General features: G+C 43.4%; 1 protein-coding gene across 24 annotated transcripts in view; it reads right to left on the reverse strand.

Annotated features, from left to right (window-relative positions):
• Nucleotides 1–1,465: 1,465 nt before the first annotated feature.
• The window catches only part of LOC117778858 (receptor-type tyrosine-protein phosphatase F), a 159,538-nt gene continuing 142,726 nt past the window's right edge, over nucleotides 1,466–18,277 (reverse strand). For all 24 annotated transcript variants that reach the window (XM_034614700.1, XM_034614712.1, XM_034614716.1 and 21 more), the window contains 9 exons: nucleotides 14,737–14,856; nucleotides 13,812–13,966; nucleotides 13,094–13,379; nucleotides 11,139–11,317; nucleotides 7,677–7,803; nucleotides 6,300–6,425; nucleotides 5,006–5,160; nucleotides 4,507–4,642; nucleotides 1,466–3,615 (listed from right to left, as the gene is read on the reverse strand). In XM_034614700.1, coding sequence (XP_034470591.1) covers nucleotides 3,547–3,615; nucleotides 4,507–4,642; nucleotides 5,006–5,160; nucleotides 6,300–6,425; nucleotides 7,677–7,803; nucleotides 11,139–11,317; nucleotides 13,094–13,379; nucleotides 13,812–13,966; nucleotides 14,737–14,856 — 1,353 coding nt within the window. In that variant the 3' untranslated portion in view covers nucleotides 1,466–3,546. The remainder of the gene's footprint in view (nucleotides 3,616–4,506; nucleotides 4,643–5,005; nucleotides 5,161–6,299; nucleotides 6,426–7,676; nucleotides 7,804–11,138; nucleotides 11,318–13,093; nucleotides 13,380–13,811; nucleotides 13,967–14,736; nucleotides 14,857–18,277) is intronic.

Below are 18,277 nucleotides of genomic sequence, written 5' to 3' on the forward strand. Positions count from 1 at the left end.
TGGAATTGTAAGATGCTAAAATGAAAACTCCACATTACACATCATAAAAACAAACAGAATCATCTTTCAGAAACAGAATATTATCACGAAATAACTCGGGTGCATCGGGATCATCATCATAACACATAAAAACAACAGGATCAGCCAGTTCAATGAAAATACATCAGAGACAAGAAAATTTAGTTTGTTTCTATGTTTTCATCAGGAAGGAGAATCTTAATCTACAGGACTGGAGATAATGAAGCTTCACCATGACAACACATATTTACATTCACGCTTAGAGAAACAGTAAAAGTCAAAATGAGTTCAAATCAACTTCGGTTCTTCTATCGTCAAAGTTTTAGACTTCAAAACTAAAAATATACACTTAGTATTTAGCGGTTAGTATTTGCTAGTGATCTCCATGGCAACATAAGCACAGAACTGTTGTTAGGTTGTGTATGACGTCACTCCTTCATTGAATGAATTCCCTTTCCTTGCATCATCAGCAGTAGTGATGTGAGGGTGTAATATTTAAATCCACAAAATGAGACAGAGCATGAAAAGATTTATAGCAGAAAGTACTGTAAATATCATTTACAAATATAAATATAAACTTTCAAAACTCAGACACTAAAATGGTGAAGTATAATTATATTGTGTGTGAGTTTGAATATGATTACTGAGTTATTCTGGACACAGACTGAGCCGATCTGATCGATCAGGACGGATCAGCTGTGGTTTGATTGGAGGTCTCCATGGCAACATGTTTAAAACACACTATAAAGTAGTTGTAAGCAGATATGAGCAAATTTAAGGGCTGATTGTGTGTTTTATTTTTCAACAATATCTCCTCCTAAAGACTTTGATTCATTAAATATTTTGTGTTATTTGAGTATAAGTTTATACACCAGGCTCCACTCGTGTGTCTAATTATTAAGTTGCATCGTTGGAAGAAGTTTCAGAAAAAGCCTTGAAACAATTGACACATTATATTGAAGTTAAATCACAGTGTTCATACATCAGATGATATATTCAGGCAGAATAACAGGCGACATTCAAGGAGATGAAGTGAGACTCATGGAAGGAAAAGGAACAAATTAGAAATCAGTCAGAAGAGAATCTACCTCTGCACCAAAGTTCACACACTTATAAACATTAGTTCCCTTAATATTCTTACATTTTTTCATCCATATCCATGAATCATTCCTTTAGAAATCAGTAAGAACGTCAATAAATGATCCTAAATTACAACGTTGAAGAAAAGTGAAAAGAAATTCCTGGATCAGCACCAACATGTTTTATGGGTTCTTCCCGGACTCAAACCACATCCTTCCACTAAGTTCCCTGGAGATTTGTTCAGTTTTTGTGTAATTCTGCTCAGAAACAAACCAGCAAACAGACGGGTGAAAACAAAACGTCCTTGGTGGAGGTATACAAAAAAACAAAACAACACCTTGAAGGAACAAAACCTCAGAAGCCGGGATTTGTACAAAAACCGAATTATTTAACTTTATTAACATCAATGTTTTTTCTTTTTCATCAACAGTTTCTTTTTAAATTCCAGTTCTTTATCAACAAATAGAAAACAGACTGTGTGTACAACAGATCGAACCCCTACAGCACTAAGCATTCACAAGGTAAAAATGAACATTTGTGTTTTTCGCCAGCGTTTTTCAAGTCCCCCCTCTTCCTCCCGCCGCCGCCGCCTTCCCCCCCACCGCCGCCGCCGCCAGCACCACCGCGACATATAGGCTTCTTGGATCAGACGCTCCCTCCTCCTCTTCCTCTTCCTCCTCCTGCGGCAGAGGACGTGTGCTTGAGTGGTGCGATGGCCTGTGCTGAGTGAGGAGTCGTCTGTCTCTTGGATGGGTGGGGTGGTGGTGGTGGGGGGGGGGGGGGGGGGGGGGGGTTGTGCTGCTGTTGCTCATTCAGATGGACGACCAGCTGTCAAAGTTACTATGGTTTTACAGTAGATACAATGGTGTTTCCATTAATACACACTCTAGGACAGCAGGCTCTCTGCAGTGTCTCTAGTGTTGGTAGATCAGCAGAATTAATCCTTTTTAACAATATACTTTTGAAGCTGTGTATATATCTTTGTGTAATTGTACATATATATAATCAATCATAATTATATATATATATATATTTATAGTTCTATTTCTGTATAAAATAATATCAGGTATTCAGTCCAAAGGGCTGAGTCTCTTTCCCTCGGGTAGGAATGGTTGATTCTGTACAGGTGCCAGCGTTGGTGGCTCCACTTCTCAGCCCATACGAACCACTCCCGCTCCGTTCAGTGTGTGTGTGCGTGTGTGTGTGTGTGCGAGAGTGTGTGTTGGTTCGACTCCAGCGAACTGTCCAGGCTAATGGGCAGCGAGGAGACAGGGAGGGACTTGAAGAGCGTTAATGTTCAGAGATCAGGGAGTTTTCTTTTTCTGTCGACTACCCTTTGGGTATAAAAGTCTGTTTTCCTCAGGTAAGTTCTCCGCCGTGGAGCATGAAGGCCTCAATGCCATTGGCTTCTGATGAAAAACAAACAACAACAACAACAACCAAAAAGAAAAACGTAGAAATCATGTGCTTTCCATTTCTGTACACCTCTTATTTCGTCTCTTGTTAGCCAATTCACTTGGTTTTTTTCTAGCTAGCTACCAGGTTTGCAGAAGGACACCTTTATCAAGTTTGTGCTCGGAAGTCAATTTTCTCTGATTATTATTATTTTTTTTTTGTTAAATCGGAAACGGCAAGTGAAAAGGCAAATTGTTTTGTGACGTGTTGAACTGAATAAGACCATGAAACACAACGTATATGACACATGGTATGAATAAAACGATGATATGATAAAATAAATCTGACAGCAGCTCAGAGGACAGTGGTCCTCCTGTATTAGTATCTAGGAACGTGTTAAAAATACATGTCCCTTGTGCTAAAGTACCCTAAGATAAAATAAAAAAAGTACCGATTATGAAAATAATGCACGCCCGAGGCTGGGCCGTTTTTTAAGACAGGAGAAAAATGTCTGATGTTAAAATGATTATTAAAAACATCCACAAAAAAAAAGTAAAGAAGTATACCAAACAATAAGATAATGACATAATGAATCAATAATATTGACAAGTCGACTAACAGAAAGAAAAAAGTGAGAGAGAGCTCTCTTAGTGCTACCAGTAGCCTTTGACAATCAGGGAGGTTTGGCTTGGACAGAGCCGAGCGGCGGGGGCGTCGCTCGGCTCTGTCGCGTCTGTACAAGAGTCAGAGTCTTGGTGATGTTTCCGTTATTCTTAAAGCAAAAAAAATTTCACGTGGTTGGTTAAAAGTCGTGGACGCGAATCTCTGTGATTGGTTGAAACCCGTCACTGGGTCTGCAAGCACGTGCCATTCTCCTCCCCTCCGGTAGCTGCGGGGGGGGGTTGTTTTTTTTTTTTCTTCGCGGGGTTGGGGGTTGGTTGGAGAGGGGGGGAGGGGGGGGGGGCAGGGGTCAAGTGAGTGGATGGTGGCTGAGATGGGACACTTGGCACACTCCTGAGAGGTTTGACCAGGGAGGCTGCTCGGAGGGAGTGGTTACGTTGCATAGTGGTCAAAGCTCCCCAGGTACTCCAATGCTGCCCTGTAGCACAACTGGTACTGGTCCTGAGGAGAGGAGGAGGAGGAGGAGGAGGAGGAGGAGGAGGAGGAGGAGAAAGAAGAAGAGAGTGAGGACGTCTGTGTGCATCTTTTAAAAAATTACAGATCATTCATTCTTGTGCTTATGGCTTCATTTTAGATGTTAACCTACAGTAAACACATTCTCATACTGCGTCTTGGTTTTGTTTCATACTTTTGACTCCAAAATCTCATCTGACACACATTTATCTTTGTGTTAATTAAGATGAACCAAATTAATAAAGTGACTCTGTAACTTCAGGCATAAATGAAAGTTCAGTTTTCTGCGTCTACATGTCTGAAAATCTACTTTTTAAATTTCATTTTCCTTAACGTACAAAATCCCTCTGAATAAAATCAGTAGCAAACGACCTAGTTTCATGATGACGCCTGAAAATGAAACGTCCTGTTTCTTTGAATAAACTGTGGATTTCTCTGGGTTTGAACCTTGTTGGAAACACTTTAACTGATGTAAGTTCACAAGTCAACAAAACATACAACACAGGTTCCATATTATATCTTTAAAATGACTGTGAACTCATTTTAAATTAACACCATGACTCTTTCCTCTGATGGGCTTTATTATCTCCTTTCCCTGTTTGCTATATAAAGTATTTATCAATCCTTAATTCTTAGAAAATAATAATCACAGCTGAGCCTGTGTGATGACACCAGATGAGTTTGCTGTGTGATTTCTGATCCGCCTCTAAAACCTCTATTAAAGAAGGATTTGTCTCTAAGTCTTTGTTTCAGAGAAGCTTTACACCAAAAGGACACTTAGATAACATCATGTTTACACATTCAAAATATACAACACTGACTTTGAAAACCCGTCCCATCACTGTGGGATTTACATCCTTGTCTGTGCGTCGTCCTTACCTCCGTCTGCACCATGGCAGGCCGCTGGGTGCGAAGTGTCTTCACCGTCTGGAAGAGGTCGACCACGCCCTCGTACCTCATCCTCTCCAGCACGATACTGAGGGTGATGAAGACTCCGGTCCTGCCCACCCCGGCACTGAGGAACACACACACACACAGATATGCATCACATCTACTGTCGGAAGTTCTTTATGACTTTATGTTCAAAACACAGGAATTAAACCTCAGTGTACTTTCAATGATGTCAACTATATATGAAGGTTTAGGAAATAATGGATTATAATACTTATTTTTATTAGAAAACACTATATGTGTATATGAGAATCGCTGGATGCTTTTTATCTCACACGACTTTGCACCAGTGATGCTGCTTCGTTATTTTGAAGGAGCTCTGTTACATCAGTAACACGTGTGAGCCTGTTCAAAGCACCGGAGTCGCTTCCACCCTTTGTGTCTGTCGGCTGTGTTTTAATTTCAAGATGAATCTGAGCCGTCTAACCTGCAGTGTACAGTGATTGGTCCGTCTTGTCCAAACTGCTCCTTGGTTTTGTGAACTTGTCCGATGAAATCAATGAAGCCCTCTCCAGTTTTTGGCACTCCTTGCTCGGGCCAGTCAGTGAACTGGAACTGGCGGATTGTTCTGGACTGGCCGTCCTGGGGGAGAGGAGGAGTTTAAGTGCATTTGAAAGGCAGCGGAACATCCAGAGAAAAACTAGATTGATGTGAATTGTGTGTTTAACTCAGCTTTGCTCACTTTAGTATTTCCATTCATCTCTTTAATAAGATAACACACACACACACACACACACACACACACACACACACACACACACACACACACACACACACACACACACACACACACACACACACACACACACACACACACACACACACACATCTCTCTGTGGCCTTTGCTCCTATGTGCACTCAACAAACACAACAAAACACCACAGCCGTGTCTCTCAGGTCGTCCCATGAGTGTGGAACCCCTGCTGGTTTGTTTAACAGCAGCCATCTAATCACCTCATTTACACCTGGGATGTGATATGAATGAAGTTGACAGGCAGGAAGGAGAGAAAACCAGCGGGGCTGTGGCGTCCAACCACCAGAGCTGAGACACTGCACACGTTTCACACGTCTGACAGCATCGAGGCTTCAGCTTGTGGGACTCAAAAGCTGTTTTTTGGTACAAATCGAGACTATATTTCCAAATCTCCCTCTGTTTAAATGTATGTACACACAGTATAGATATGTAAATGTAGGGGAAGGAGTGGGATGAGTGTGTTGCTGCACTGGGAGCCTTGAGATCACAGTATATAGTGTATTTATAGCTCATTGAAACTACTGCATCACAGGGAGTTTTGGCACTGGCTCTCGGGGATAGGAGGCTATGGTTTTCATGTATTTTCACAGTGATCTCGAAAAACACACATGCACTTACACACACCTCCACAGGCACAAACACACACACACACACACACACTGACACACACATACATACAATCCATGGAGCAGGCATACTGTTTACTAAATCTAGATAAACATGTTTGATGGCACATTCACTGGATGTCAACCTGTCGGGAGAAATAACACGCGATGCGTTCACATCATCTCCACCTCGGAATCACAGGTGTAATTCTTAACACTTAGAGCGACTGTCAGCATTTGAATGAAAACAAGCATTAGGATGGATTTGGGTTGGATGGTTGTGTTTGAGGGAAAATGTAGATATATCGTCATCCCCTCCCACACACACACACACACACACACACGTAGAAAATCCAACATACCCTGGCATCTGTGACTTTAAACTCTCGGAGGATGTACTGGGGCATGTTGTACTCAGCCATTGGATCCACCACAAAGTACTGGTACCTGGCTGAACGCTCTGCCGGCCAGTACTGGTGACACTTCTCCTACAAAAGAAGAAGAAGAAGGAGGAAGAAGAAGAAGAAGAAAACATTAAGCATTTCCATTTGAAGTCTTTTACATAATAACTGCCGGGGTGTTATTAGAGAAGGTTACTGTACGGTGTTAGTCATATTGAGTCATGTGAAGGACTCTGCTCACAAATGAAAATCCAGATCGACTAATCTGCGGCTGTGAAATAATGTCTGATTCATGTTCAGTGGGAAAATATTTACATAATTTGTTTGTGTTCTTAAGCGATGATGTCTTTTCATAAACTCTGATTATGGGATGAGAGGGTGATAGAAGCTGTGAGAGGCAGTTGAGTGCCGTCGGAATCACAAGCATTCACATGATAGAAAAGCCCAGTCAGAGACATTATGGATTCAATCAAACAGGTACAGATGTAAATGCGCCGATGTTTGTTTAAATAAACAAAGTGTAAAGTTTTGGGAGATGCGTTTATTTGCTTTCTGAGATGATTGATACCACTTCTCATATCTGCCCTGAAAACGCGAAGCTGGAGTCAGCAGCTGTTTACTCGTGGAACATCGATGCGATCTCTGCCCAAAGGGAAAAACATGTGTTGACTAGCATCTCTTTGTTTGTTTTCCTTTGGTATCTTAGGCTTTATTGGGCAGTTGACAGAGTGGAGGCAGGCAAGAAGCCACAGGAGAGTCAGAGCGAGAGGGTACGACATCCAGCAGAGGTGGAATCAAAGGGAAACTAGAAGAAAGTACAGGGATGCACGTCTGGCACACCACTAGTTTCTGCCTGTTTCCAGCAATTGTGCTAAATTGTGACCAGGATGCATCGACTGCACGTGCTTCAGGTGTGAGGAGGTCTGACACCAACTACATTTGTACAAAGCAGCTTTAAAGGCATATAAAGACGTTCCCAGCTATCATAAGAACAGCATATACCTGTAAACAACTAATCTCAATTGTTACCAGATTACATTTTTATGAAAGGGTAATACAGCAGGAAATATCTGTATCCTTGGAATGCATAATATAGTGACAAATGGGCACAGTAGCATGTTTCCTTCCATGCTGATAAGGAAGCTGATTTTTTATTTAAGTTACAGCTCAGAGCTGGAATGAATGAATATTTGAGCAGTGCGACGCGGAGGCTTAGCTGAACCGACTCAGCATATAAAGATCGTTTCATCTTCCATTGAAATGATCCAGTGGGTCTCATACATGTAGGTGCTGCATGCGTTGATGTAAACCACAGTCGGCGTGTGTGTGTGTATTTACCCGCCCCATCTCTCGTAGCTTGGTGAGCATGACGACGATGGTGGAGTTGTGCTCCCACAGCATCCTCCAGAAGTCCTCGGTGGTCTCGGCCAGTGGGCCCTGGGTGGCCAGGTAAGCCTTCTGCTGTCTGAGGACGCAGATTCACACAGAGGAGGCAGAGGGTTAAACATTAGACAGAATAAATACAACATTTACAGCACAAAGTAATGACCAGGAAAGGATTTTGTTGTTGACTGGTTCACAAAGGATGTCACTACAACCCTCACTGTGATAAGAGACATACAGAGGATATAAGACGTGCAACTAAACTGAATATTAAACGATCAAACACATTCTGACACAGATCCATTCAAATAGAATTGCAGCGGAGCTTTCTCTCTTACTCCACTTTTGTTCAATGAAAGCAACGTACCCCATCTGGGGGATTTTTTATATATGAGGCACCTTCAACAGACTGACTTGTGGAAAATCTGATTCAAAACCCATAAAAGGCACGTTGTTAAAAGCATTCAGCTGCAAACTGAAGATAAAGAAATGTTCCGTCGTCCTTGCACTGTCTGTCAAATCGTCTGTGCCATAATGCGGACGACAAATTCCTACACATTTAATGAAGATAGCAAATAATCCCTGGCAGCCACGCTCATCATTGAGCTATTTAAGCCTGTATAGATCCTCTCCCTCTTCCTCCTTCCTCTCTGTAACACAACCCAGAATGAGAGAGCCAGCCCTTGATATGCTCACAAAACTAAAGATGAGCTCATCCTCCGAGCTGCCGGAGCTGTGCTTGTGTCCTACGTGACTTTGGTCCGGCGGAGCAGTTATTCTGTCAAACAGCAGGTGGCAGCAGCGCACCGATCGACAGCGAGCGAGCGAGCTGAGTAATCCCACACAAATGCATGCGTGGGCGTGCATGCACACACTCACATGTTTGTGGCACATGTAAGCCGCATCCAGGTGTGCACATCTAGGCGTGCAGCAGTTTGTATGTATATTCAGCCACGCTACTACGAACGCACACACTCGGTCACACACTGAGCCACGGCTGAACAACTAATGAAGGTGCTGCAGGCAAAGCACTAATGTGGAACCGGGAGATTAGAATATGCTCAGGGCCTCGCTCGCACAAATAAAGAAACAACAGATCGGTGGAGAGGAGCAGAGATGGTATAAGAAGAGGGGAAGGCAACAGAGAGAGGAATGAAATTAAAAAGATGAAAACGAGGGAGGGGGGGGGGGGTGCAATGCAAAGAGTGGAGGTTGTGCTAAGTACAAAGAGAAGATGTAAGGAGGAAAAACGTGAGAAGATGAAAAGGGTGAGCACTGCTCTCTCAGCTGGTCATTGGAGTTGCAAAGTAGGACTGACTGCTGAGGAGGAAGAGGAGAGGAGAGAGGAATAAGAAGAAGCAAGGGAAAGGAAGGGGATGAGGATGAGGAGAAGGGGAATTAAATAACAGAGGAGTCAGGCAGAGACGAGAAGGAGAGCAGGGCTAAGCAGGGGATGAATGCTTAATTTTAAATTGATAGGGTGGACCCCTCTAACCTCTCCAAAAAAAACAGCCCCTAGCCAAAACAAAAACAATTCTAACCGTATCACACAATACTGACTTCTCTGCACACATTGTCCCGACGAGCGCGCTGCCAAACAGCACAACGCGCTCTCTGCATCATCCCACATGACTGTAGTGCTGGAGGACATAGTGTTTCATTTCAACCTCATTACAATGCTAAAACTCCAGCCTGCATCAGAGCATATCCAGGCTCGCGCCCCTGATAGCATAGCTGGAATCAATGGTTCGCCTCTCATTAGCTTAGCATATTATTGGCTTTTCTTGAAGGCGCTGGGGTGAAGGGCACTGGAGGCTCCTGTTTAGTTTTTATTTATGCCTGGGCTTTAAAAGCAGCTTAATTACACAGTGCCGCCGGTGCACACTACAGGTCCCCACCCGGATATGTCTGTCTCTGCCATGATGTGGGGATAGAAAATTAAGATGGTGAGTGGGAGAAGAGGGTGGTGGGAGAGAGAGAGAGAGAGAGAGTGAGTGAGGAAGTGCACTGAAGACAGATTAGGGAGGAGAATGGAGAGAGACAGAGATGCAAGGGAGGAGAAATAAAGAGGGAAAGGGAAGGAAAAGGAGAAAAGCAGAGAACATAGAGGAGGGAGGAGTGTAGAAAACACAGTTCATTACATCCTCTCTCGCTGCAATTATGCCATTTACACAGCAACAACAGAGGGTCGGCCTCTGCGGAGAGCCTCCTCTTTAACAACAGGGCCGGAGGAAGAGAGGGAGCTGGGGGCCGGGGGCCGGGGGGGTGGGGGGGTGGAGGTGTTGTCTCCGCCACAGCCCCGTATGAAGCAAAGCCTCGTATGGACTGAATGGCATTTCATGGCTGCTAAATCCATCTCCGCGCTGTACACTCCAACCGCAGAAGAGTCGGCTCTGTCTGTCTCTGCCTGTACTTATATAGATATAAAACAGAGGGCTGCCTTTTCATCTTCCTCCCTCTAGGAAGCAATTTGGACTCGCGGAGCACACGAGGACATGCGGCAGCTTCGATGTGAAAGTGGTAGCGGCTCAGCGGATGAGAGCCACATCAACAGAGCAAGGAGTAATTCTTGCAACTTGATACTGGCCACTGCAGCCTCATCCTCAGTCCCCTCCCATACATCTTTATCTGGTCCGCTGTGAATACCTCCTGTATTTTTCACACCAGTGGCAATCTCTCAGAGAACAGACCTGTCACATCCAGAGCAAGTCGGGACAGTGTCAGGACAGTGATGCAATTTCTGTCGTGTCGAGTCGGCGCTCCGCGACATTAGACTTGACATTAAAAAAACGACTGAGGTTAAAGTGCTGACTCTCTGATTTAATTAAAGGATGTTTTGGCATTTGATCAGTCTCCAAAACCCACACACATAAAAACCACAAACATTCATGTGATATGAGCAGAGGAGTATCTGCGAGAGGAGTATCTGCGAGAGAAAAACCATCCTCGCAAAAAATAACATTTCCCCTGAGACGTTTCCTGTGACGAGCAGCGGCTCGACCTTCCTACATGCTCGCCACAGAGCAACAAATGACGCCTCTGCTGTTTTGATTGGTCACTTTGAACACTGTTGAGTATTATCTCTCTATTTAAGCAAGCAATTTAGAAATATATTCCAATCCCATTCCAATCTCTAAGTTAAATTATCCATAGTAACATCCATTTCCACCATAACTTTATTACAAGGAAACGTGTTTTTTTCCAAACATATTCAACTGGACAAAACTAAATATAAAATATCAAAAAATCCTAGTTAAATTTCAGATATCCACAATTATTCATACATCAATAGTTAGATATCGTTCCTTCTAGGTCATTGTCCAGTTTCAGATACCCACATTTACATTTTTGATATCCAGAAGGAACATTATTTGGAGTAAAGAAGTCATTGCATTCAGCTCAAATCTCAAAGTTTACCTGTAGCCATCGATGCAGCTGGCGTTGATGTAGTCGGAGCCCTCGACGCCCCGGATGGGCTGCAGGCAGACGCGGGTGGACTCAAAAGGCATAATGTTGACCAGGCGGTTCTTGAACTTGTTGCAGGGTAAGTTGGCGCTGATGAAGCGTGACGTGTGGGCTTTGGAGTTGGCCAGTCTCTGTTTATTAAAAAGAAAGCAGACAGGAAGAGAGAGAGATGGAGAGAGGAAAAATTAGTGACCCGTGACCTGAAGTAAACAAAGACAGAAGTCTGAAACGTTTCCCTGACAAGTCTTTATTCAGACATAACGTTTTCCGTCAAGATAAATAAGAAATTCAGCCGAGGAGGAGGCATCGGAGTCAAGAAGAGGTGTGACAGCTCCTCTGTTTGGTTTACTCTGCTTCCTGTCACCAGGGCTGCAGAGCATTCTGGGGCTTAATCAGCAGCTTTGGAACACACCCAGGTCCACTGTGCCCCAAACATTCAAGTCAGAGCAGCTGTCAGTACCAGGTCAGTCTGGCTACATCCATAATACTACGTTATTGTTAGAAAATGCATCAACTCTGCTACAGATTTGCCTGCGTCCACACTACTCCGGAGTTATAGAGACACTTAAACTGAGAAGTTTGGAATTGCTGCTGGCCCTGTTTTAGTTTAAAACTCAGCGGCTGTGTTTTAATGGAAACATTTGTTAATGATGACCCAGTCATTAGATGAGGTCTGTGGACGTTTTAGTCTGAAAACAACGTTTTAAAATGAAATAGTAGTAGTTAGGATGTAGCCTCAGTCCTCCTTACCTGACAATTCTGTTATTGTTTCCTTTTCTTTGTTTTTAAAGCTCAGCCTACACTCGCTCCCTCCCTCCCCACACGACAGATTGTTTTTCTTTCTGTCGTTTTGCTAATTTAATTGTGAATAAATTACTTTGTTATTTCCTAAACCCCCTTTTGTCTTCTGTTTTTGTGGTTGTCTACTAGCAATTAAATATCTACTGGTGTAACAACATGCAGTTGACTTGTCTCCCAAGGCGTCCCAGAGCTTCCTCGGAGGACTGCCTGCGTTACAGTGCTTGGCCCTGGCAGTGGACAGAGCACAGATGGACGACACAGGAGCGAGCACGGACAGTCATGGCTACGTCGGGAGAATTTGTGTGTTGCGGCCAGACTGTGTGGGCACGGAGGCTGTGGCCCCCGTATACGCCACAATCCTTCTCTCACTCTTTCCATTCTCCGTCTTTGGCTGAAGTGTAGATGTTATTATTACTTCAAACAGAATGGATTATGGACATAAGAGGGCTGATGCTGCACTGGGAGGAAAGTGTGAAATAACATCACAGCTGATGGCTATTGACAGACGGTGTGTGTGTGTGTGTGTGTGTGTGTGTGTGTGTGTGAGATTTCGAGTAACCTTGAACAGCAGCTGTGTGTATGTGTAAGTGCCAGTCATTTTTCTAATTCTCCATGTGTAGGTGTGTTGATGTGTTTGTGTTCTGGTGCCTGAAAAGTGTTTTTCTTTGTGTACTCGTGCTTCTGCTGTGACGTTACAGCACCGTTGTCAATACAAATTGTTCTGCATTGAATTTTTTTGGGGTGAATTCATTATTTCTGACACTGACATGCGGTGACACCACACTGAAGGTCGGCCTCTGCAGTGTGTTGTAGTTTGACAAGTGAAGACAATGAAAGACAGAGTCAAGGGAAGATGGAGAAACACAGGCGGACTGGAAAGATGATTTTCTTTCTCTTAATTATTAACACTTCCTGTACAGTCTCACCCCTGTGAACTACCCAGTAAACTATAATTTAAAAAACAAGCTGTTCTAAAATGTGTTTTGTTGAGTTACACGCTTCATTTCCTCCTGTAGGAGTCAAGGACACGACTAGTGAGGCTCATTCAGTGTGGACTGAATGAGTAATCAAGTAATACATGACTGAGGTGTGTGCTTGTCAGTCACCTTGAACTCCAGCTCCATGGCAGTGACCGTCTCGCCGGGCGGGGGCTGGGTGAGTTTCTGGATGTGTGCATACAGGTTGCGGGCCAGCACCTCGGTGTTGCCGCAGGTCGCCGCCTCCAGCAGGGCTTCGTGGATGAAGATGTACTGGTCCTCGGTCTGGACCATGTAGTTCCTCTGGGCGCGCATGCACGTCACGTGGCCGTAGATGTCCACGGACTTCTCGTGCTTCATGCGCTCCAGCATGGCATCGATCACGATGAAGCAGCCTGTCCTGCCCACGCCAGCACTGGAGGGGAGAGAGCGAGGGAGATAGAGGAGGGGTAAATTATTTAATGTTTAACTTTTGTGTAGCAGGTAATGTCTTACGTCTGTTTACACGGTATTACGAGATCAACTGCAAACACAGAGACAAAACTAGCTCTAAAGCACAGGGCTGAACTGCAAATCAAAAGCCCTTATAAGCAATTTAATCACAACTGAGTTAGAATTTAAGCTTCAAATGACATCATAATTAGAAGGTGTCTTGTTTTTTTACATAGAAATGTTTATTTAATTTCTGTAAGCTTCTCTTCTCCTTGTGTTTACCTCTATTGTAATATAGGCAGTATATGGGTGTCTATCAAAATCTGACTTCACATTATATTAAGTGTGATTGTATATTAAAAAAGAGATAAGAGACATTTTGCAAAAGAAGCAATTCCTTTCCGTGTGCACCAACCTGCAGTGGACCACCATGGGCCCTGCGTCTGGAGGATTGCAGGACTTAACCCGCCGCAGGAAGGACAGGATGGGTGTCGGGTACTCTGGTACTCCGTGGTCTGGCCAGGCCATGAACTGGAACTGTCTCACCTCTCTCTTCTCACTGGAGCCGTTCTGCAGGAGAGCGAGTGGAGCAGCGAGATGTGAGTGTGAGCTCGGTAGGAGACTGTGACATTGTGAAATGTAATTGGCTGCTTTTTTAAAAGGAAACTTGTCATGCTAGGAACAACTGTTTTGAGCAGGTAAAGGTGGCTCTGTCTGATGAAAGGGAATAGTTACAGTTTGAAAAGAACAAGTCATTTAATTGTCAGAAATGTAGCTATTTTAAGCAAAGGTCTGGATTTGGCTCATAACTTTGATAGCAGCACATTACGTGCTCTACTTTCATGGCTGTGATTATTCTGCGAGTGTAAGTGTAGATAAACGTGTGTAATTTCAGGCTTGAACTCCAAAAAACAGTTCTGTGGCATTTTCACCATTCCTGATTGAAACCAAGCAACTGCTCCAGCTGGAGACTTCCTTTAATTTAGAATTATAATGTTTTTGAAATTATAAGCAAGTAATGGGAAGAGGAGGAATTAAAGGACCAAGTATCAGTCACATCAGCACAGCACTGAAGTCTATGAATCAAAGTGGAAAAACTGTAATTTTTCATTGGCTTTGTCGAGAGCAAGAGACAAATCTCGGGCGTTAAAAACCAATTACACCGGTGAAAAAAAACTATTCCAGTGGTAATAGCCTTTATCGGCCTTCAGAAAAATAAGAAATTACATTTTAAAATATGACCCCATTAATGATGAACCGCAAATTACCTGCTGGTAACACGTCCTTCATGACAATCCCATGCTATAAGTGTAACTGCAAAGAGAACGGCAGCACTGTACCTTGTAGAGGGCGAATGTACGAACGCTGTAAGTAGCCAGCTCCACAGTGTCCAGCATGGTGACCTGGATCATCCCGTAGGTCTCGGTTCCTCGTGATGGCCAATACTGGTCACACTTCACCTGGCAGAGGGAGAGAGAGAGAGGGCACAGTGTGAGGAGTGAACTGCCTCCCACATCCACCGTGAGGCAGGTGAGAGGCTTGTAGGATCACACTGATTAGCAAGGAGGGAACAGAAGAGAGGTCAGCCTTTGTCCACAGACTAATTAAAAGCTGGAGACTCTGAGTCAGCTCCTCTATACTTAAAAAAAACAAAACAAGCACCAGCGTATCAGGCGAGTGCATCCATGTGTGTCTGCAGCTGAAACAGGAATCAAAAGGGCATTAAAAAAAAGCTGACGTTGTCTTTTACCAGCCTGTGATCATTTTCAATAAATTAATTGCCAGGTGGTTTGCAAAGCCTTTGTCATTTATGCTTTTGGTGCATTTGTGAGGATTGGGCCTCTGCATTGTGGAGGGAGACGTGTCTCAAAGCCAGTTCTGGTCTGCGGTGACGGGACAGCAGGCTCAGCCACCTGGCTCCATATGTGCAGAAAACACATTTAGCTGTTGAGATCCTCCAAACACTGGCACTTACTTCACTGTGTGTGTTAGAGAGTGACACACTGGCCTTTGCTACAATCTTTTTTACTCCTTGTGGTTGGCGAGGCTTAATTGGCCACAGTCCCTACTCAGATATCTACACAGAGACCTTTTTCACCACAGTGATGAAATGGACGACTGGCTGTCTCTGAAGTTTGCCTCTGGTCGACAGTAAAATGTCTTTTGCTGGAAACAAGCACGCAACGGTGCTTCATTTAGATTTTTACACCTAATTCCATAGTTTCTCATAAGGTGTGGAAGTTTGAGGTGAGTCACATCATTATCTGAACACTCTGCACAGCCAGCTGAGCTCTGTTGAGTCTTCTGGGTTCAGAAAATGTCCAGTAAATGTCTAAAACACCCAATGGCACGGTGGTACAGTGAGTAGCACTGAATCTGGAAGAATCTAACTTGTCCATCGGTGTGACTGAGTGTGAATGTGTGTTTGTCTCTGTGTGTTGGCCCGGCGACCTGTCCAGACCCTCTGGGGATAAGAGGTATAGACAATGGATGGTCTTAAACACTTTTGGAGCTTCCTCCCCTACAAATCTACTCTGAATTTATACTCTAAAATCCAATTGACAGAAATCCGTTGTAGTGACAGTGAACTTTAAGCCCTGAATACCACAGGTCTTCTATCAGTCAAAAAGTCATTCTGGAAAACAAAATGCTGAACATTAAAGATTGTAAAGAAGTACGTGGGTAAAATGAATCATCTCAGAGAAGCACTAGCACTATACTCTGCTATATCTCTTTGTCCGTATAGAAAGTGAACGAATGCAGGCCCAGTTCTAATGTCAGGATTTCTGGGACAAGGACCTGCTGCTATTGATTCGGATCACATGAGGGGAAGAGATGCGATGCGGGTAAGCTAATCATATCCATACTGCAGCACTGAGCTGACATTTGGAAGGACCTTGGCTGTCTCAGCGAGCTGCTGCAAATCGACAGACACAACGCGCTGAAATTCACCCTTCATAATTCACCTCGTCCGGTGACAAGCCTCCATTCAGAGGCAGAGGGAGACATTGCAGGGGAAACTCAATTGACTGATAGGGGACCGCTCGCAGTACAAACATATGGATTAGCAGTCACCACAGTAATGAATATCTCTGTGCAGTCTGAGGTTGGGTGGCATATTCTCCCTCGGAAACACACACACAGATTCTGCTTTGAACTTCTCACGTGTCATCACCTGGCCTTCTGCAGGATACACAGATGATATGCACTCACTCACACACACAAACATGTGCCTCTATCATTGTGAGGACACTCATTGACATCATGCATTCCCTTCACACTGACCTGAACATTAAAATCAAATCTTCACCCTCAAAATGCCCTTTGGGAAATTGCGGGGAAAAAATTGTGAAATGTTCCCACTTTGCCAGAATGTCCTCTGGAAGGTCTGTAATTCAAACTGGTCCTCACAAATATAGAAGTTCAGGTTCTTGGGATACAAACACACATAAGTGGGTAATATATTTGGTCTCATTTCAAGTTCTGACCTTTTAGGGTTTTACTAACTTGTTATGATAGCACTGAAATTTTCCTTCTTCCGGATCTTATCATATTTGTCAAGCTCCTGCTCTGTTTGGCACAAGACATCAGTCTGCCTGGGTGGTGGGAGGTTGACTCATTCACCATATGTGTGTGTGTGTGTGTGTGTTTGTGTGAGAGGGAGATAGTGGAGGATGTGTATTTATGGAAAGGGCCGGGACAAAATAGCAGGAATCCCTGAAAATGCAGCCATAACTGATGTACTGTAATTATCTTATTAAATGACTCCTCATTATCAACTTGCAAACATTATTTGTTTGATGTAATTTGCATTTTGATAGTATTGCTCCTCTTCTTTAGTAATTATTAAATAATGTCATTTTCAACACAGAGGCAATTTAATCATTTCGTGATGTTGAATCGCATTACGCTAATTGTCATTCAACTAAACAATTACTCTTCAGAATAATGGATATTTTGACTTTAATTAATATACACTTTTGTTTAAAGAGTAATATAATGTACATATTGTAATAATTTACAAAAACGTTTAGCTACTAGCATTAATTTATTTTATTTACAGTAGAATAAATGTCAGCCAAGACTGTTTTCGGGGATTAAAACAGGAGTTAGTCACCATCTTCTGGTTTGGAATTGCTGCTGCCACTACGCCTCGTGAAATGATGTGACATGAAAGATTTCAAAGTACTCAGATATAAGTTGGCAAAAATGTTTCTGCCCCCAGCAGGAGCAGGGCAGATTTGGTTCTTTGAGTCACTCTCCATAGCGCCGGAGAGCGAATTGATTTTCAGAAGTGTGTAGGAAGTGGGGACAGGCCGAGCAAATGTTTCATTTCAAGTCTCCTCCATGTTGTGAGGGTTCCATCATTTTGTCCCCGTGGAAAGATGTGCGGCTGTGACTCTGGGATCGAAGCACGAGCGCTCGGTCCTGCCACTCACACACATTAAAGACTGTACACAGAGGGATGAGAGGTTGTGTGTATCCTCACTGAGATTGACTGAATGTGTAATAAAAGTCCTCCTATCTGGCCCTGCAGGTATTCTCAGAGGTGCCTTTAAATGAGCTCTGCTCCAACAAGACTCATAATTTGCCTTAATGATTGATATTATCAATAGCTCAAAATTAAAACTGAAGGATGTCATTTTGAGTCTTTACCTGACAGTGAGTTGTTTTTTTATGTACTCACTTTAAATGAATGATTTTTCTCCCACCATAAAAATCAATTTCTAAGATTTTTGGAAATTAAATCTTTTATTTACAATCTCTATTACTTCCACGTCTTATTCTGGGGACTCTCTTCCATCAGGGAACCGTATGCACTCACTAATAATGCACCACATACTGGCAGGGCCCCATGCTGATTCATTTCCTCCAAGGAAT

This window comes from Hippoglossus hippoglossus, chromosome 17, assembly GCF_009819705.1.
Source record: "Hippoglossus hippoglossus isolate fHipHip1 chromosome 17, fHipHip1.pri, whole genome shotgun sequence".
Classification (NCBI taxonomy): domain Eukaryota; kingdom Metazoa; phylum Chordata; class Actinopteri; order Pleuronectiformes; family Pleuronectidae; genus Hippoglossus; species Hippoglossus hippoglossus.